General features: G+C 42.7%; 1 protein-coding gene across 1 annotated transcript; it reads right to left on the minus strand.

Moving 5' to 3' along the window:
- Window positions 1-19,744: 19,744 nt before the first annotated feature.
- LOC139470456 (uncharacterized) lies at window positions 19,745-20,671 on the minus strand. The gene has a single exon (XM_071252862.1). It carries the CDS (start codon window positions 20,669-20,671, stop codon window positions 19,745-19,747), a length of 927 nt encoding a protein of 308 aa, XP_071108963.1.
- Between the last annotated feature and the right edge of the window lie 2,034 nt (window positions 20,672-22,705).

Here is a 22,705-nt window from a genome sequence, read left to right on the forward strand (position 1 = left end):
TATATCATTCAGATACATGGCAGTAGGTCACTCACAGAATACATATATATATTTAAGCCTAAGAAAAATTTTGAGGGAGCAAAGCGCCCAAGATCACTAGCAGTCTTTACCTCATCCCCCATCCCCCTCACCAGAAATGTTTAAAAATTAAATGATCTTTCCTGCATATTGGAACGTTTATGTTAGATTTTATTTGTAACTCATATTGGTAATATATTTTATTATTTTTATAAGTAATATATATGAAATGAAATGTGAACATTAAAACGAATCGATGATATTACTTTTTTTCAACTTTTTTTTACAGGTTCATTCGTTGTATGTACGAAAATAATTTAGACAATAGATATCATGTTCGACCGTGTACAGTTTGAATTAATAATTTACTGCTTAGATGGTAAAAAATGGAGGTTTATTTATTTCTAAAAAAAATATGGGTTCATTTAGGTGTAGAAATAATGTGCTTTTTTAAAGGTGTGAGCATGCAAAACATAACCATTTCTTGTTTGTTTCATTTTTAGCCACTATCAAACATGGGCGTATACGTTCTCTGACCCGGCAGTTTATACGCAAAAACAATTCATTCCATGGTACATTTATTGGTTGTCGACTAAAGGTGGCAACATTATTGTGCGCAAAACAAAATTTTGAACAAAACATTCACTGACTGTTTAAAAAAAGTCTTTCTTTCAAGTCTCATGTTTGCAATTATATTTTTTCCCAGTTAATTGGAAGCTGATTATTCTGTAACTCTGCCTTATTGTAAATTAAGAGGTTTGGGCTTTGCCACGTGAACCGCTTTTAGCACAACGTTCAACTTTCAGAACGTTTATGATCGGGCGTTTGAAAATTAGTTCGGCATCCAGGGAGTTAAACGAAGCAGCGTTTGTTTACGTTGAGCACCATGTTCCTATTAGCGCAACACCGCGTCGACTTAGAGGCGTAACCATTACGTTGTATGAGTAGTTGTCTGTCTCTTATCATCACCAGATGACGCAAGCGTGTCAACCTTGAAACTGACATCGTACTGTTCCCCTACAACTGTGACAATGATGAGTCCGGCTGATGACCGGTGTCACTCGCGTTGTTTGGTCAGACAATCTGAGCGGCCAAGTGGTCACTATCCTCAGCTTCCCAGCGTTAAATGACCATTAGGACGCAAGATGAGCGTGTCAGAGGCTCGGCCCTCGTGTCAAGTTGACGCATAACGGTGGGGTGTAACCGCCTGCAATATGTTGGTAGATACTGTCAGTGTTGATGATGTGGAATTAACGTCAGTCAGAAGGGAGGCCACACGGGATGTGATGTATGTGGGGACCATTTGATTCATGGCGACGATTTTATCCTCAAATTGTTTAACATGTCAGTTGAATCGAATTTATAGAGGTACTTATTATCCGAAACGAATTGATTTTCATCCTGAAATTTAATTCTTCTGAAATGGAACAAATATTCCCAGCTCTTTTTCCATGTTAACTTAACTTAACTTGTCGCTTCAAAAAGGGATAAGATTCGCACAACTAATTAAATAAGACAGAAAAGGTTCCGCTAATTTAATTAAGAATTTTAACTTACATTTCTAGCCAAATTGTGGGAGTGGCGGGTGTTACTGGTAGGGCGGGACATGCCTACCCTTTTCACGAATTTAAGCAATCCATTCAAATAATTTTCAACACTATTTTGACTTTTACGCCCAATGGCATCTGTGTCGGCAGATAATTGATTATTCCCTGGTGGTGACGTTATACAGTTACATTCCCAGAAAACATGTTTCAGCAATAAAAAAAGAGAGAAAAAATTATCCTGCATTAAATCAATCATTTACACTCTAGACATAAAAAGTAACAAGGAGGCGTGATCTGGCTCATACTATTACATTATTTGATAATTAGTTCATGTGTCATATGTTTTCCCGAATACAAAGGAACGGAGCTCAAATATTACACATAAATGGCTGTTGACAAAGGTAACACATCTGTACAACCTGAAATCTTTGTTATTTTTGCGTTATGTTTTGTCGCAATTAAAACTTTTCCTCATGTTTAATACTTCTTGTTCCAGGCAATAAGGATCATGTTTCCTGGCACTCATTTCAAGAGGGCCAGCACCAACCTGAAGAAAAAAACATGTTTTGAACGCTATCCGTGATGCATGGCTTGGTGCACCTTGTGCCCGAGTTACACGAACTCGACCTCACGGGACATTCACCGAGCAACGTCTGCATCTTCAGTATAACCGCCTTCCTACAAATTCTTCAGTTTTACTTCATACATTTGCTATAACGCTAATATGATAAATCTTCAGTGAGAATTCAAAAGTTCGAATTTCCGGACAGGTTTTACGCTGTCATAAAAACACCGTTAACATTTACGACCTGTTAAGTTTAAGGACTTCTGCCATTTAAAGGGGAACGTTTATGTTTGATACAGGATCATAAAAGATCATTTTACTCCGGGCAGAAAACGGCAAAATATGGGCCAAGAGCTATGAACATGATGACATAAATCAATATCTCGGCATCCATTTCACCTATAAACAAGACAGACTAATCACTGTCTCGCCTGTGTTCTCGCGTGGAAATCTGAGATCACGTGACACTTTAATGGCGGAACATCAGAAGGTCCCACGTTTCATAAACTTAATATGTTTTGTCACTTTAATGTTAAACAAATGTTGGACTGACACCTAACGTTGTTGCAGCGCAATAAAATGTCTTTAAGGAACGCCTGTTTGGTTTTATTCTATTTGTCGTATGGTGGTATGTGTGTATGTATTGATTTTCAAGGCAACGTAACGGTAATTTGACTAATGGACTATTTCCTGTATTGTGTTCGTGAGTGAGTGTGCTATATGTCAACCGTCTATCAACAGATGGCATCAAGAATGGGATTCACTAATTGCACTCATTTACGGAATAAGATAAGATAGATACTAAATTTTAATCGAACCCAAGAAAAGGTTTTCTTGATCATCACAAGTCTACCTATGTGCCCCAGAACCCACGTTTATATGGCTGACTCGAGTGTGTGAGTTAGTGAGTAAGCGGGGTTTTACACGGCATTTTAGCAATATCCCAAGAGCATCACGTGAGGGACACCACGTGGGGAGTCGAATTCTTCCACCACTGTGCTACCCCATCGCCCGCAGCAAATGTCGGGACACCGGCAATTCAATTAGTCACCGAAATCATTGATCACTATCATTAACGTGTTTAAAAACATCATTTACAAATTTCGCAAAATATTCCTTCACATAAGGTTAACTGAATAAGACGTTTTCATTTTTAAGAAGAACAAATGCCTAAATTGTTATTTCTTATATATATGTTGAATATTATCACAGGAATTAGAAATTATCAATTATTGATTTAGGGACCTGGTGTTTTTTAAATTTATTTTTTTAAATTCACGTTGTTTACTTTTCTTGTGTGGGGTAAAATTTTCTTCGGTAACATGTCTGTAATAAACGAAGTTTAGAGGGCAAATATTGAAAAACAATTATAGTTGAAATAATTTATAGTGTTGCAGTCGCATACAACGTGTTCTTTTGTAATGACTTTCTAAGCGTGATACATAACACCGCCTGTTATTAATGTGTCCTTAAATACGTCAGCGACACAAATATTCTGTTAAAACCGATTGCCTTACCCCGACTCAGCTTGAAGCTTAGTTCGGGTCATTCCGGATTAACTCGGACCATTCCGTGTCAAAGAGACCCGTTAGATACATTACTCGCGTTGAGATCGGAATCACATTTAATATCCAGTCTCGCCAAGATCTCGTGTTATCATCACGTGATTAATGGCTGTAAAACGTCAACGGTGTAGTCTAGTTCGCTTCTCGTGTTATCACACGTTATTAATGATCGTGAAAAGCACGCCAAACACAAAGAATATCAATATCAAACTGGATATGAACTTAAACACAATTGTACAGAAAAGAAATGTGACGCACGTGCAAAATATTTACAATAATCCAGCAAATATGTTTAAAAAATAAAAGTGTTCAAGTAATCCTAGTTGTCTTTGTCTTCGTGGGCCCGGGGTGTATCCGAGTTAATCCGATCACTTGAAATGTAATATTTCTCCGTCAATAAAATTGTAATACAACATTTTACTGTCACTTTTTGCCGCATATTAAAAACTACAAATTCACGTGATTGGTAGGATTCTGATATGGCCGATTCCCGCTGATTGTTGGAAGGGTCCTCCTGCCCCGTCTTCCACTCCGCTCAACCTGGACAACTACTGCTACTACTACTACTACTACTACTAATACTACTACTACTACTACTACTACTACTGCTGCTGCTGCTGCTGCTGCTACTAGTACTACTACTGCTGCTACTTCTACCACTACTACAACTACTACTACTACTACTACCACCACCACTACTACTACTAGCACTACTACTACTACTACTTCTACTACTACTACTACTACTACTACCACTACTACTACCACTACTTCTACTACTACTACTACCACTACTACTACTACTACTACTACTGCTAGTACTACCACTACTACTGCTACTATAGCTACTACTACCACCACTATCACTACTACTGCTACTACTACTACTACTACTACTGCTACCACTATTACTGCTACCACTACTACTACCACCACCACTACTACTACTACCAATACAACTACTATTATTACTACTACTACTACTACTACTACTACTACCACTACCGCCACTAATACTACCACTACTACTGCTACCCCTACTACTACTACCGCCACTACTACAACTACAACTACAACTACCACTACTAAGCGACAAAACACCATAATCATAAGACATTTCTGCTAAAAGTCATTTGTACGATTTCGACTGTACCAATCCCATGTGTTTATGGGCACCACCAAACATTGATGACACCAGGTGTTCGTGTCCCCCCTGAAATACTACTCAAAGCAGCGTTAAATCAAACCGATTTTGGTCATAGAAGGGAGGTGACTACCACACCGGTTATCGAGTGAGTGAGGGCAGCCTACGCAAGCACGAGGGGGCCCGGACCCCACACGCTCTTGAAAACCAAATTTTGTAGGCAGTAAAATTATCTAAGAGACGATTGTGATATTTGTGGACCCCTGCCTTTTAAGAATGCTGGTTCCGCTCTTGCCGAACACAGAATGCTTACCACATCACCCCAAATACACGGGGGACTCCGTATGACCTGGCTGATTGTGTCATTGCGCCTCCACAATGTGCCGAGATAATCATACTTTCAACCAATGGTTTGTCGGGGGCACAGGTGGCCCAGTCGTCTGAGGCGCCGCGATTCGCTGTGCAAAGTCGCGTCCCATGGTCACGCCAGAAACCTGTGATTGTGGGTTCGAATCCAGGTTCGCCCCGATTATGTTTCTAGGTTTGTCAGCACCATACCCTTGCTCGTGGGTTTCACCGAAGTGGTAAACGTCTGAGACCTGCATCACTTCGGGCTTTCCTCCCACATTAAGCTTACACACCGTGATATGACTGGAATACTGTTAAAAGCGGCGTTAAACCCAACTCACTCACTCACTCAATGGTTTGTCGGACCAGAATTTATGTACATTTTTGTTTTTACCGTTAAACAATATCTATTCATGATTTTATCCCAAGAATTCAGGGGAAAAGCCCCATCCATATGTGATAAGAAAACCTTTTATCCACTGGGCCCCGTGTATCAAACCGAACGATTACTCTTGTGCTCAGATCTGACAGATACGCCAAATGAAGAGTAATCATTTGTGAAATGTACGCTCATTGGCATCTGACCTTTAGATATCAAGTTCAACAATGATGGCGTCAGGTGCACGTGTCGCACGTGGACGTGATGCAACTCATCACTGCCAGCAGACGACACATTCGGACTGTGATATTCTTTAACAGAGCAGACGATATAATCAAACAATTGAGCAGACGACATTGTCACGTGACATTGCGTTGCGGCAGACGACAGGATGCTGGAGTGATGTCGGCGGCGACAGGTGGAGATTCCAAACATTATTCACTTCCTTGTCAGAAGACATGACAATATGAAATATTGACCTACATGCGGTATATATCACGCCATAGTTTCTGTCATAACTGATATGGACATTTTATTTCATAGTTCATGGTCTACAGAAACAGCTGTTTGGTAACGGGGAGTCGTGTGTTTGGTAACGGAGTGTACGGTATTTGGTAACTGGGTGTCGGGTGTTTGGTAACGGGGTGGACGGTGTTTGGTAACTGGGTGTCAGGTGTTTAGAAACGGAGTGTCGGGTGTTTGGTAATGGGTGTCGGGTGTTTAGTTATTTGGAGTAGGTTGTTTGGTAATTTGGTGTAGAGTGTTTGGTAATTTGGTGTAGAGTGTTTGGTAATTTGGTGTAGAGTGTTTGGTAATTTGGTGTAGAGTGTTTGGTAACTGGGTGGACGGTGTTTAGTTATTTGGAGTAGGTTGTTTGGTAATTTGGTGTAGAGTGTTTGGTAGCTGGGTGTCGGGTGTTTGGTAACGGGGTGGACGGTGTTTAGTTATTTGGAGTAGGGTGTTTGGTAATTTGGTGTAGAGTGTTTGGTAGCGGGATGTAGAGTGTTTGGTAACGGGGTGTAGAGTGTTTGGTAATTTGGTGTAGAGTGTTTGGTAGCGGGGCGTAGAGTGTTTGGTAATTTGGTGTAGAGTGTTTGGTAGCGGGGTGTAGAGTGTTTGGTAGCGGGGTGTAGAATGCAGATAATTTTTTATTCTCTTACTCACAAAATTAAGTTTTCTGAAACCGTCATACCACAATGTATTCATTCTGTGGTGTGTTGCAGAAACGGCGCCACGGCCTTCTGTGTTTGATTCTGGGATAAAAAATGTCCTATAAATCTAAAGCATTGTCGTCATAGGTGGGACTAACATGAGGATCCGGTGACAGGAATGTTGTATGGTCTGGCTGACTGTGAGTCATCGTCACCATGGGGGTCGGTGCTCATGCTATCAACCACAGGTTTGGCTGTCTCAGACTCCTTACTTACAGGCAGCTTATATCAGTTCCTGTTATTTCAGTACAACATGAATATTGCAGTAGGTAGTTGTGATACAGCTGGAACCGTACAATGAACTCAGATTGATCAGTGATCTCTCTCTCTAAGGCGCCGCGATTCACTGTGCAGAGTTGCGTCCCTTGGGCACGCCAGAAACCTATGATTGTGGGTTGGAATCCCGGTTCGCCCCGATTATGTTTCCAGGTTTGTCAGCACCATACCTGTGCTCGTGGGTTTCACCGAAGTGGTAAATGTCTGAGACCTGCATCACACAGCGCGATATAGCCGGCGTTAAACGCCGTTAGACCCAAAACACACACACACACTCTCTCTCTCTCTCTCTCTCTCTCTCTCTCTCTCTCTCTCTCTCTCTCTCTCTCACACACACACACACACACACACCCTCCCTCTCTCTCTCTCTCTCTCTCACACACACACACACACACCCTCCCTCTCACACGCTCTCTCTCTCACAAACAACCTCCCTCTCTCACACACACACACTCTCTCTCTCTCTCTCTCTCTCTCTCTCTCTCTCTCTCTCTCTTTCTCTCTCTCACACACACACCCTCTCTCTTCCTCCGCAGCTGCCGTAGTCTGGAACCAAATTTTCATAAATCAAAGCAGACATAGCTGTTACATCATTTTCCCTTTTTCCACAGAGTTCACTATCGCCAGTTCACCCAGCATGAAACCTATTGAAAGCGCAATCACCAATATTTCAAGTATCGTCATTGTCACATAACCATAATTTAGGGACTTTAACAATCGTCTATATATACGACTGACGGCACCTAGACGTCTTTATTTCTTAATTAGACAGGCCGCTAACATATGTGCTAGGCATCAGTCAGCAAAGCGCTCCCACCAAAGGCCAACAAGCAACCCGATCCACGGCCTTCTCTAACACCCCCCCCCCCCCCCCCTTTCAATTCAAACACGCAACACATAGTTCCCCTTTTATCTACTCCTCTCTGAAAGGATGTAAGCCTAAACGGACACGCCTCTTAATTTAAATCTAATAATTCCGAAATAAGTAGACAACAACCATTCCTCCCTTATTGCCTCTTGTCAACGCCGACAATACATCACGCCTTCCGCAGCACTGTTATGGCGTGTTTGATTTTGAGAAAATGAGCTCCGATTCTGTCGTTACAAGTTCTTCGCCTAATTGAATTTAACGGTTCAACTAATAGGTAGAGTGAACCTCCCCACACCTGTAATTAGCTCAAGATCAAAGGCCCGACGTTCTTATGTGTGAATGTTATCACGTGGACATAGAAAATGTGGCGCACAACTGTCACCAGGTTCTTGTTCTTGTTCTTGTTCCTGACATATTCTCCTAGCATATGGTGTACAGTGAACCCTCGCTAATACGGATGACACACCAGTGACACGGCCTGTTTAACAGGTACCCAGATGTACCATGTTATAATTTGTAATTATGTTTTTAGCATTCCTTTAGCATTGTGTGGCTGCTTGTACTAGTCCGGACTGATGCCGATTTATAGTGCTAGCCCACCGAGATACCATGCTGCAGTTTAACATGAATACCCCACTTAGACACAGTATTCTGACTCCCAGCAGATCAGTACTTGTTTTAGCCGAGCGCCAGACTGGGTAACAACAAGTACCATCCCTTAACGTCTGTTGGTATTACGCGGCCGTGGATCGTACCCCGGACCTTCCGCTCTCCGGGCGGACGCTCTACCACTAGACCACGGAGGCGGTCCCCTCCCACTGGGAGAGGTGACACAGAACTGATTGTGACAGACGTCTGTCAACAGTTGTCTTCAACATTGACTTGTCTCCGTTGTCAATATTGATGTTTATGAAAGATATATTTTTCTAATTAAATAGTTGGACTGCATCACTTTCAAATGCTGAATCGTGGTCTTTACAAGAAATGTCACAAGTACCCGTGCGCTTCCACACGTACATGGGTTTTTCACTTTCAAGTTGTTGTTGTTTTATCTGTAAGAAAACAAACATACCCGTTTATTCTAAACTTGCTTCCAGGTAACAAGAATGTTTCTGGAATACATAATACATGCGGAAGTTGAGCACATGCTTTGATCCATGAGAATCAGTTATGTTGGTCTTATATAAAACAGGAATGTCATACACGAATGCCGAGAAATATTGAAGGTTCTGATGAGTAGGGCGTTTCCGCAGCAACAACACCTACTTTTTTTATGAATATTTTGTGATTAGCGGGTGACATCGTAAGGGCAGGAAGTGCTTACCATGTCAATTCTGATTTTCAGTGATCCATTCATAATATTTTCGCGGCAATTTTGCCTTACGCTCAATGAAATCTGTTTAGAGCTCATAATTCTTTGGCGATGACGTTTAGGGTCTCTGTTATAGTATCGTTAACTTGAATGATGGCGTAACACCCTCCACCATAACAGATATATAGTATGGAAGTGATAGTATAACATCCTCTACCATAACAGATAAATAATAAAATTATGGAAATGATAGTGTAAAACCCTCCACCATAACAATTATATAGTATGGAAATGATAGTGTAACACCCTCCACCATAACAATTATATAATATGAAAATGATAGTGTAACACCCTCCCCCCATAACAGATATATAATATGAAAATGATAGTGTAACACCCTCCCCCATAACAGATATATAATATGGAAATGACAGTGTAACACCCTCCCCCATAACAGATATATAATATGAAAATGACAGTGTAACACCCTCCACCATAACAGATATATAGTATGGAAATGACAGTGTAACACCCTCCACCATAACAGATATATAGTATGGAAATGACAGTGTAACACCCTCCACCATAACAGATATATAATATGGAAATGACAGTGTAACACCCTCCACCATAACAGATATATAGTATGGAAATGATAGTGTAACACCCTCCACCATAACAGATATATAATATGGAAATGACAGTGTAACACCCTCCACCATAACAGATATATAGTATGGAAATGACAGTGTAACACCCTCCACCATAACACTCATATATAAGAAAATGACAGTGTAACACCCTCCACCATAACAGATATATAATATGAAAATGATAGTGTAACACCCTCCCCCCATAACAGATATATAATATGGAAATGACAGTTTAACACCCTCTACCATAACAGATATATAGTATGGAAATGACAGTTTAACACTCTCTACCATAACAGATATATAGTATGGAAATGACAGTGTAACACACTCTACCATAACAGATATATAGTATGGAAATGACAGTGTAACACCCTCCACCATAACAGATATATAGTATGGAAATGATAGTGTAACACCCTCCCCCATAACAGATATATAATATGGAAATGACAGTGTAACACCCTCCACCATAACAGATATATAATATGGAAATGACAGTGTAACACCCTCTACCATAACAGATATATAATATGGAAATGACAGTGTAACACCCTCCACCATAACAGATATATAGTATGGAAATAATAGTGTAACACCCTCCGACATAACAGATATATAGTATGGAAATGATACTGTAACACCCTCCACCATAACAGATATATAATATGGAAATGATAGTGTTACACCCTCCACCACAACAGATATATAATATGGAAATGATAGTGTAACACCCTCCACCATAACAGATATATAATATGAAAATGACAGTGTAACACCCTCCATCATAACAGATATATAATATGGAAATGACAGTGTAACACCCTCCACCATAACAGATATATAGTATGGAAATGACAGTGTAACACCCTCCACCATAACACTTATATATAAGAAAATGATAGTGTAACACCCTCTACCATAACAGATATATAATATAGTAAGGATAAGGATCTGGGTTTACTGTTGCTGATTGAGAGACTATGGTGGTGTCCTCAGATCTCCACTCACACAGACATCGGAGTAATGGATCTGGGTTTACTGATGCTGTGTGAGAGACTAGGGTGGTGTCCTCAGATCTCCACTCACACAGACATCGGAGTAATGGATCTGGGTTTACTGATGCTGTGTGAGAGACTAGGGTGGTGTCCTCAGATCTCCACTCACACAGGCATCGGAGTAAAGGATCTGGGTTTACTGATGCTGTGTGAGAGACTAGGGTGGTGTCCTCAGATCTCCACTCACACAGGCATCGGAGAAAAGGATCTGGGTTTACTGATGCTGTGTGAGAGACTAGGGTGGTGTCCTCAGATCTCCACTCACACAGGCATCGGAGTAAAGGATCTGGGTTTACTGATGCTGTGTGAGAGACTAGGGTGGTGTCCTCAGATCTCGGCTCGCACAGACATCGGAGTAAAGGATCTGGGTTTACTGATGCTGTGTGAGAGACTAGGGTGGTGTCCTCAGATCTCCACTCACACAGGCATCGGAGTAAAGGATCTGGGTTTACTGATGCTGTGTGAGAGACTAGGGTGGTGTCCTCAGATCTCGGCTCGCACAGACATCGGAGTAAAGGATCTGGGTTTACTGATGCTGTGTGAGAGACTAGGATGGTGTCCTCAGATCTCCACTCACACAGACATCGGAGTAAAGGATCTGGGTTTACTGATGCTGTGTGAGACTAGGGTGGTGTCCTCAGATCTCCACTCCCACAGACATCGGAGTAAAGGATCTGGGTTTACTGATGCTGTGTGAGAGACTAGGGTGGTGTCCTCAGATCTCCACTCACACAGACATCGGAGTAAAGGATCTGGGTTTACTGATGCTGTGTGAGACTAGGGTGGTGTCCTCAGATCTCCACTCAAACAGGCATCGGAGTAAAGAATCTGGGTTTACTGATGCTGTGGGAGAGACTAGGGTGGTGTCCTCAGATGTCCACTCACACAGGCATCGGAGTAAAGGATCTGGGTTTACTGATGCTGTGTGAGACTAGGGTGGTGTCCTCAGATCTCCAGGATGGTCGCAGGATGTGTTTGTGACCAGCGTACTTAGACTGCTGGACTCCAAAGACCCCAAGCACTGGCCTTTTCACTTTTATTGACTTTCTCATATCCTCCATTGTATGTATATATTGGGTGGGAATTACGTGGATTATGTTTAAATGTCTGTGACATGTCCACTGAAGATAATGGGATACTGAAATAGCATATTTTGAGTACCTGAAGGAATCTTCCCAGGCAGTATATCTTGTAGTACTGCAAGAATGTGAGTTCAAATTATTTCATGACCTGAGCCTTATCATTATCTCGGCCAATAATAAGCAACTAATATCATCCCTGTGCTCTCCTAGAAGATATATTGGGCGGGCGGGTAGCCTACTGGTTAAAGCGTTCGCTCGTCACGCCGAAGGCCCGGGTCGATTTCCCACATGGGTACAATGTATGAAGCCCATTTGTGGTGTCATGATATTGCTGGAATATTGCTAAAAGCGGCGTAAAACCATATTCACTCATCACTCGCTTTTATTGAGATGCCGCAGGCACGTAGCTGGAATATAGGACACTCAGCCACTCGCCACCCGACACCGGGATTCTGCAAAAATACACCCTCCGGACATGTTGTATTCAAGGTGATACTGCCACAGATAGCTCGGTCGTTGAATTGGGACATGATCATCATTGATATAATCGTGTATAAACTTTTCGAGTAGGAAAAAGGAGAGACTTCACGCCCCACAGCCACCAGAATAAAAGAACACAAGACCTCTTTTGAAAGATTTGACATGAAATTTTCCCTTTTGGGCCATCTCATCAAATCTCCTGACCACCATATTACCTGACCACAAACCAAGATTCTCCATACCAACATCAGTCGCTGGAAAAAGAGAAAACTTCAAGGAACCAATGAAATCCAGCGAAAGAAGCCATAGATTGACAGAGACCAAGGTATCTACCCACCCAGCATGTACTCCACTGTGTTATAATCATATCATCAACCACATATGGACATCTTGATTGGCTTATTGTTAGTGTTACCATGGTGACCACACCTTCACTGGCTTCTCTCCTGTTACTCTCACTGGCTTCGTCATTTTTTGTTATTTTTGTAGATTAATCCTACCTTGTGCAAACAGCATATATATTCATCAGTATTCACCTGATAAAGGGTTGGTTGGTTTGTTGTTTAACACCGCACTCAGCAATATTCCGGCTATATGACGGCGGTCTGTAAAATAATTGAGTCTAGACCAGACAATACAACGATTGATATCATGAGCATCGGTCCTCGCAATGTGGGATCGATGACATGGATCAACCAAGTCAACGAGCCTGGCCACCCGATCGGGTTAGTCGCCTGTTACGACAAGCATAGTCGCGTTTTACGGCAAGCATGGGTTGCTGAATATCTATTCTACCCCGGATCTTCACGGGTCACGAATAAAAAGTTTTTATCCATTAAAATATTGTCATGTATATAGCAAAAACACCCGAAACAGCCCTCACGCACATATACAGACACACACACACACACACACACAGGAGATGGATCCCCAGGAACACTGGCTCATCAATGCCACTTTCGTAAGTGTAACTTCAGGCTGTCAAACATTTAACATGCACCATCAAATAAAGTTAAGCTTTTCATTCAAACCAAGCATTGAACTTCCTCATTTCCTCTTAAAACAAATATATCGACAAGAAAAGCTAAATGGATAATTAGAGAGTAAGAGGGGTGTTCACGCCTCGGTTACCTGTGATGGCTCAGGGACACAGTGCGGCACCACCCCCTGTAATTATCCCTTAATTACCATGACCAATAACGTGAGAGGCTGTAATTACCGAACATTTAACCTCATAACTCGAGCGTCCATATAGCTTCTAACGGGTGTTCTTTTATTGGGCCAATTTGAAAGGAATACTCGAAGTAAAGTTTTATCCAAAAAAGATACTTGTAATTATCTGATTAATTGTGATTTTTGTTTCAGGTGTAAAAATACCTGTCCTTTGATCTGTTTCATGATTTGTCAAAAGAGGTGGATAATCTTAATCGGTTAATCCTGTACAACTGAAATGAAATTTTGTGATGACAGAAAGCAGAGTCTGTATATTTTCACCTTCCATCTGTGCGGGAAAGGCTGTTATAGTCTTTGTCCAATGGGAGATCAGTATTAGATCAGCGAACTTATCCAAGCGAACTAAAGACGCCATGTGCTGCACGTGCATATCATGCATGCTGTTTCCTAGTTTGATGTGGATATGTGGAGTTATCAAGAAACAATTTTTTACCACAAAAAAATGTACTGTACGGAGAGAAAGTAAATGTGTGGCTGGTCATATATCGGCGGTCTCTATATCTGGATCATATTCTGTCACTCGCCCGCCATCTGGTTCAGAGCAGTACTCCAGAGTGGCGCGCAGAGTGAGTGAGTATGATTTTACGGCACTTTTAGCAATATTCAAGAAATATCACGGCGGGAGACACCAGAAATGGGCTTCACACATTGTACCCATGTCGGAAATCGAACCAAGGTCTTCGGCGTGACGACGAACGCTTTAACCATTAGGCTGCCCGACCACCCTGTGCCCCTTTCCGTAACCTGCAAGAAGACTCGTCCCCCTATCGATGAATGTTATGCGCGAAAATGCGACAAACCAATCAGAAATGTTTTTTGATTTTATATATGGCTTGCATCTAAAAATATACCCAAGGCACAGTTAAATGTGTTCAATCATACTGTATAATTTCGTATGTCCCGATGTACTTTAAATTGCATCTGAAATATATATTATATATGGGGAAAGATATGTGAACCATTACGCAACGAGTTGACAATTGTTTTAGGTATGCCCGTTTGCGCTAAGACGGAACCCGGTCGCAAAAATGGCCATGTGAGGGGCACGAGTCGCTATTCGGCTTGTCCCGGAATAACACGAGTTGGTCACGAATGTGAAGGGTTGGGTTGACAGGTACTTCTCCTTTGAACTCAACATCCTCGCTCATCACACTGTTCCTTATATCAATCACTAGATTGTCAAGACTTATTTACAGATCAACGTCATAAGCTGTAATATTCCTAGTACGGTGTTAAACCTCCTCCGTGGTCTAGTGGTAGAGCGTCCACCCGGAGAGCGGAAGGTCCGGGTTTCGATCCCCGGCCACGTCATACCGAAAAGACGTTAAAAGATGGCACTTGTTGTTACCCTGTCTGGCGCTCGGCATTAAGGGGCTAAACAAGGACTGGTCGGCTCGGAGTCAGTATATACTGTCGCTGAGTGGGGTATTCATGTTCAACTGCGGCATGGTATCTCAGTGAGCTAGCACTATAAAACTGAAATTGGTCCGGACAAATACAAGCAGCCACCGACACACATACACACACGTGCATGCACGTCGCTATATAAACTACATTTCACCTCACCTCTGTGCGGTGTTAAACAAACAAACATTGTCCTATCGATAGCAGGGCGTTGTCACTGGTGAAATCAAGCAATTATAAATGATATAAAATGTATAAAACTGAGTATTTAAATTCTTTCCCCTAAAACAAGGAGATAAATTATCATGACACTCGAGACGATAATGTTACCACCATGCGAAGAATACCGAAGAGAACGTTAATAAAAAATCTCCGTTTCCAGGTGAAGGGCAAGGAGTATAAATCCACTCGACACAAGTAGCACTGAATAGATCGCATTCACACTAACCGATCTGAGAGATTGTTTATCTTCATTTCAGGACAAAGAAAATAGGTCGCAGGTACGCCAGTTCAGCAGGAAGTTTGTGTCGGGAAGTTATCTGAGGATGTGTTCCGTGCATGACCAGTGTAGCTATACAACAATTGAGCCATTTCCATATTAACCATAAGAAATCTCAACTAAAAGAAGAATGGAATACTGTTAAAAGCGGCGTTAAACCCAACTCACTCACTCACACTCACTCACTAAAAGCAGAATCCATTATACGATTCCGACTATAACCAAAGCATGAGTTTATGAATCATTATCAAATAGTGATGATGCCAGGTGTTCGAGAAAAGGTGACGTATTCTGCCTCACCAGTGGCACCCGTCACAAACACATGAAGGCAAGTCAATTGTTACGGGAACAAATAGGGAATTGCATCGGACATACATAGCTCCACGACTATTGCATTCCCATCCTATAGTTTGGAAGTTACGACATACATAGCTCCACGACTATTTTAACCCCATCTTATTCTGGTGTTTATCATATTTTTGTGATGGAGATGTAGAAGATGAAGGTATCGGATGTCAGCGCAGCATCCCCGTGCCTTCTTAATCTGGTTCATTACTAATATCAATTTGTCAACACGCGATGTCATTGTTTAATTCTCACCTTGATCTATGTCTGAATTCGTATAGCACTCAGGTAAAATCAATACTGGGACAGCCATGCATTTGGTGCTCAGATCGGGAGTTTGTACAAGAGGGTTTATTAGACTCCATGCTTCAACATCGCCACAGATCGTCGACGACAGTGGACGATGAAGTTGTTGCTTCGGGAGTTGAAGACGGCGTTGACAGAACAGTAAGCAAATAAGGTTACAGAGGTGAGTGCTTGAGTTTAGCGGTGGGAGGAGACGCCGTGCTCTTTCCACTGTAGGGAATCACATTACTACGAATATGGTGCAGACAGACCACGGATCATAATCTGGGCGAATCTGGGATTCGAACTCACAGCTAAGTAGCAGTTTCTGTCACAGCGGCACTGCTGGGGTTTCATAAGGGTTATTGTTTCATGGATTGTTTATTGTTCTTTATAGTACGACGTGGCAATGTCCAAGGTCACACGTGGTTTGACTTGATTGAATTGTTTTACCATATGATTTCTTTGCAACAGAATAATTGAAAGGGTGAGTGAGCTTTGATTAACAGAATTTTAACAGTTTTCCGCGTATCACGACGCGCCAGCTTGATGTGGGAGGTAACCGGGAGGGATGCAGGTCACAAATACACGGATATGGTGCTGTCAAACCTAGAAAGATAATGGAGGCGAACCGGGTTTCAAACCCACGATCATAGGGTTCTGGCATGCCCAAGGGACGCAACTCTGCACAGCGAACTGCGGCGCCTTAGTCTACTGTTTTTCTCAGTAAACTTGAGATGACATTTGCTTTCATTTTTTTGTTATCTATTGTTATGTGGCAGTGTATATTGTAACTCTAATTCTGATGATAATAAGTGGCAGCAATTTGACTGAGGCGCTCGTACAATGTCGAGTTTTGGTAGTAACGTTGATTGAGAGTGACCATCCTTGGTTGTTTATAGTCCAAACTCCCCCCCCCCCCCCCCCCCCCCCCCCCCTCCCCCCATTGCTTGACACCTTCGTTACCCTCCCGGTATAAGGGACAAGCCAGTGATTGACATCATGGGCATCGATCTACATAAAGGGGATACGCTGACATGCATCAACCAAGTCAGCGAGCCTGACCACCCGATCCCGTTAGTCGCCTCTTACGACAAGCATAGTCGCCTTTTACGGCCAATCTCATTAAAATCAGATCTTAGTTCTCGCTACCGCTAAACAAAGATCTGAAGACATCCCATTAGGGGTCACGTCAGAACGACCTTTCATCCAACCAATCAGTGCGTCGCTTACCAGATTATGAAAGTGACAGTCGGAATGTGATTTCTAATCATGCAATCTCGAAAACTTGGGTATTCCGAACGATAGTTACGGGTTTAACGACTGAGTCCTTACAATCTAGACCGGATATCATGTTTCCTACAAGCGTCGGGGCGGTCAGGTAGCCTAGTGGTTAAAGCGTTCGCTCGTCACGCTGAAGACCCGGGTTCGATTCCCGACATGGGTACAATGTGTGAAGCCCATTTCTGGTGTACCCCGCCCTGATATTGCTGGGATATTGCTAAAAGCTGTGTAAAACCATACTCACTCACTCCTACAAGCGTCTCTCTCGTTTTGTGCAGTAAAAGGTGGCACATATTTTTCATTATTGGGATGTTTTGGCAACGATCCATTGCATTTTATACCATTCCTACGCGTGAGGTTTTACGGGTACTTGAGAAATGGTACCGATTTTTCGCTGGAATCTACCAATTTGTCTTATACATATAACCGCCATTATGCTTCTGTTTGAGAGAAAACTGGTCATAGTTTGAGAGAAAACTGGTCATACTTTGAGAGAAAACTGGTCATAGTTTGAGGGAAAACTGGTCCTAGTTTGAGAGAAAACTGGTCATAGTTTGAGGGAAAACTGGTCATAGTTTGAGCTCACAGGTTGTCACAGGCTCCGTTAAACTTTCAAAAAGTGTGATTGTAGACATGTGCAAGACATTTACAAATTTGATACATCAGTGACAAAAATGATATCCGATGCAATTCCCTATTTTGACTTGTACCACACGTTCCCGTGTTTTTGTTTCAGGTGAACAGTTGACATGCCTTTGCATGTGTTTGTAACGGGTGCCACCGGTGGGGCACGATCCATTAGTCCTTTTCGTATCACCTGCTATCATCACTATTTTATAGTGATTCATAAACACAGGCTTATGATATTGTGGGAATCGTACAACAAACTTTTAGTGGAGATTTCTTATGATTATGGAAATGATTTTTGACGCTTTTATTATTATCCCCTTAAAGCCGAACGTCAGGCAGGGTAACAGCATGTACCATATTTGAAGGGTTTTTTTATATGACGTTCCCCAGACGCCCCCAAAGCGCTCTCCAGACGCCATTACACAATGGAGGGGGCATTAAGAAAGTTGTAAACGTACCTTGTGCATTGCATGTCTTTGTAAATATAGCTTGGGCATTGCATGTCGTTGTAAATATACCTTGTATAATTAAGAGTTTCTGCTCTGTCGTTGTCCAAACCGTGTCTGGTCTATGGGTGTCCGTCTCAACTGTGTCCGATCTATGGGTGTCCGAACCAACTGTGTCCGGTCAAATGGTGTCCGTCTCAACGGTGTCCGATCTATGGGTGTGCGAACAAACTGTATCTGGTCTATGGGTGACAGAACCATCTGTGTCTGGTCTATGGGTGACCGAACCATCTGTGACTGGTCTATTGGTGACCGAACCATCTGTGACAGGTCTATTGGTGTCCAAACCATCTGTCCGGTCTATGGGTGTCCGAACCATCTGTGTCTGGTCTATGGGTGATCGAACCATCTGTGTCTGGTCTATGGGTGACCGAACCAACTGTGTCTGGTCTATGGGTGACCGAACCATCTGTGTCTGGTCTATGGATGTCCGAACCAACTGTGTCTGGTCTATTGGTGTCCAACCATCTGTGTCAGGTCTATTGGTGACCGAACCATCTGTGTCTGGTCTATTGGTGTCCGAACCAACTGTGTCTGGTCTATTGGTGTCCGAACCATCTGTGTCTGGTCTATTGGTGTCCGAACCATCTGTGTCTGGTCTATGGGTGACCGAACCATCTGTGTCTGGTCTATTGGTGTCCGAACCAACTGTGTCTGGTATATTGGTGTCCGAACCATCTGTGTCTGGTCTATGGATGTCCGAACCAACTGTGTCTGGTCTATTGGTGTCCAAACCATCTGTGTCTGGTCTATGGGTGACCGAACCATCTGTGTCGGGTCTATTGGTGTCTAAACCATCTGTGTCAGGTCTATGGGTGTCCGAACCCTCTGTGTCTGGTCTATTGGTGTCCGAACCATCTGTGTCTGATCTATTGGTGTCCGAACCATCTGTGTCTGGTCTATTGGTGACCGAACCATCTGTGTCAGGTCTATGGGTGTTCGAACCAACTGAGTCAGGTCTATGGGTGTCCGAACCATCTGTGTCTGATCTAAAGGTGTTCGAACCAACTGTGTCAGGTCTATTGGTGTTCGAACCAACTATGTCAGGTCTATGGGTGTCCGAACCATCTGTGTCTGGTCTTTTGGTGTTGAACCATCTGTGTCAGGTCTATTGGTGTCCGAACCATCTGTGTCAGGTCTATGGGTGTCCGAACCAACTGTGTCCGGTCTATGGGTGACCGAACCAACTGTGTCTGATCTATGGGTGACCGAACCAACTGTGTCTGATCTATGGATGTCCAAACCAACTGTGTCTGGTCTATTGGTGTCCGAACCATCTGTGTCAGGTCTATGGGTGTCCGAACCATCTGTGTCTGGTCTATTGGTGACCGAACCATCTGTGTCTGGTCTATGGGTGTCCGAACCATCTGTGGCAGGTCTATGGGTGTCCGAACCATCTGTGTCTGGTCTATTGGTGTCCGAACCATCTGTGTCAGGTCTATGGGTGTCCGAACCATCTGTGTCTGGTCTATTGGTGTCCGAACCATCTGTGTCTGATCTTTTGGTATCCGAACCATCTGTGTCTTGTCTATTGGTGTCCGAACCATCTGTGTCAGGTCTATGGGTGTCCGAACCATCTGTGTCAGGTCTATTGGTGTCCGAACCATCTGTGTCAGGTCTATTGGTGTTCGAACCAACTGAGTCAGGTCTATGGGTGTCCGAACCATCTGTGTCTGATCTATAGGTGTTCGAACCAACTGTGTCAGGTCTATTGGTGTTCGAACCAACTGTGTCAGGTCTATGGGTGTCCGAACCATCTGTGTCTGGTCTATTGGTGTTCGAACCAACTGTGTCAGGTCTATTGGTGTCCGAACCATCTGTGTCAGGTCTATGGGTGTCCGAACCAACTGTGTCCGGTCTATGGGTGACCGAACCAACTGTGTCTGATCTATGGGTGACCGAACCAACTGTGTCTGATCTATTGGTGTCCGAACCAAAACGTAGACATTGTCGATTTGCAATGTTTTAAACGGCATTGTTTTCACATTTGTTCAAAAATGTCATTGAGGAAAACAGTAAAGCAAAATGCATGTTCATATTATGACATTCGTAACTCGTGGAAGTGGCTATAAAAAGGCAAGCATAAGCCAATAATTTGACAATAATTTGTAGCCTTGGAATTTGAGAAACTGGAGACGAGTGTGGGTTAGCGATGAATCACGATTTCCTCTTCACCATAATTTAAGCGGTTGAATTACACGCTTCAAAAAAAGAAACGCACAGGTAGATTTTAAATAAATTTATTATTGTACCTAATAAAGTCGATATATTTAAGACGTTGGCGTACACGTCGATCGAGTTCATCCCAGAGGTGTTCGATTGGGTTGAGATCTGGAGATCTCGTCGGCGGCCAGGGCAAGTCGGTGATGCTGGCATTATGAAGGTAGTCTACCGTCACACGAGCTGTGTGCGATGGAGCGTTGTGCTGTTGAAACAGCTCCCTCTGGCGGTCAATGATTGAAAGAAGGTGTAGTTGAAGAATGTAATTCATGAAGCGATTTTCTGTAAAATTTCCCTGAAACACAACCAAGTCATATCTCGTGGTGTAGGATATGGACGATAAACACGTTTTCTTCCATCTCGCCGTTTAAGAAGAAATCGTTTTTCATCGCTAAACCACACTCGTCTCCAGTTTCTCAAATTCCAAAGGTTGTGAGGTATGGCAACAACGCAAGCGTCGCTGTCGATGGATTTGCAAAACAGGGACGATAACTGGTCTTCTGGATCGGATTCCAGTCTCGCGAAGATGGTTCCTCACAGTCTGTTCCGATATCCACCTCAAACCAGGATTTTTTGTGCAGTCATGTTCAATGAACAACACACTACCTGTGCGTTTCTTTTTTTTGAAGATTGCATATGATATTAACTGTATACGTGTATATGATATTGACTATATGCATGTATATAATAGTTACTATATACATGTACATGATATTTACTATTTACATGTATATATTTACAATATACATGTATATGATATTTACTGGATACATGTATATGATAGTTACTTTTCGGAAAGCACTAGCCTAATAAGCTTTATATATGTTATATATGTTTATATATTATTTATGTGAAAATAACCCTTGGTGATTGGTTAATCATTATGATTTTGTCTTCCACGGCATCTTTCTTTCAGGCAAGATGGACCTCGACAAAACAACAAACATCACGTTGAGAACGTCACAAAGTATTCCCAACATCCCATTCGGAATTTGCCTTCTTTTCCTCGACCTTGGGATCATTCTTGGAAACTGCGTCACCATCATCGTGTTCAGGAGGAACCGGACACTTCGCTCCCCAGCCGGGTGGATCATCGTCAACATTGCTGCATGTGACCTTGCCATTGGTGTCCTGGTCGGAGTGTTTGTTGTGCCATGCGTCCTCAGCGGTTACTTCCCTTTCCACGAGTCAATCATCCAGGTTGAGGGGGCGCTTGTTCTCATCTTCTTCGACGAAGCCGTGTACGGACTAACCTTAGCTGCTGTTGATCGATACGTAGCGATATGCCAGCCGTATCAATACGTCAGATTGTTCAGTGACACTAACCTTCTAGGAGTGTTTGTAGTAACGTGGCTATACGCTGCCCTCGTTCCTGTCGTCTTCACGTTTACAAATGGCTTCAAGTACTATGACGTCAGATATGCGGTTGTTCCCGATTTAACAGCAAACATTCCATTTAGTATATACCTGATATGTTCTACCGTAGGAATCGGATTCGGTGTCATCATTTTTTGTTACGGTCGCGTGTGGTGGGAGGGTCACAAGAAGGTGAACACAGGATACGCACATTCCCTGCCCCCTAATTTTACCCAACAAATAAAGCTCGCATCGACATTAGTACTCTTAACTGTGCTCTACGTCATCAATTACGTGGGGTTTGTTGTTGTGGAATCTATGTCCATATTTGGCAGGGATCACATGATACCGGACGGAGTGTACGACTTAGTCTTTTTCTGCGCAGTCTCAAACAGTTTTTACAATGTCGTTGTCTATACACTCACTTACAGGCC

Source organism: Haliotis cracherodii, unplaced genomic scaffold, assembly GCF_022045235.1.
Source record: "Haliotis cracherodii isolate W230 unplaced genomic scaffold, xgHalCrac1.p SCAF_20, whole genome shotgun sequence".
Lineage (NCBI taxonomy): Eukaryota > Metazoa > Mollusca > Gastropoda > Lepetellida > Haliotidae > Haliotis > Haliotis cracherodii.

Coding starts and splice junctions, on each gene's coding strand:
- LOC139470456 (XM_071252862.1), bottom strand. CDS start 20,671: ATGCCGTTTAAAACATTGCAAATCGACAATGTCTACGTTTTGGTTCGG.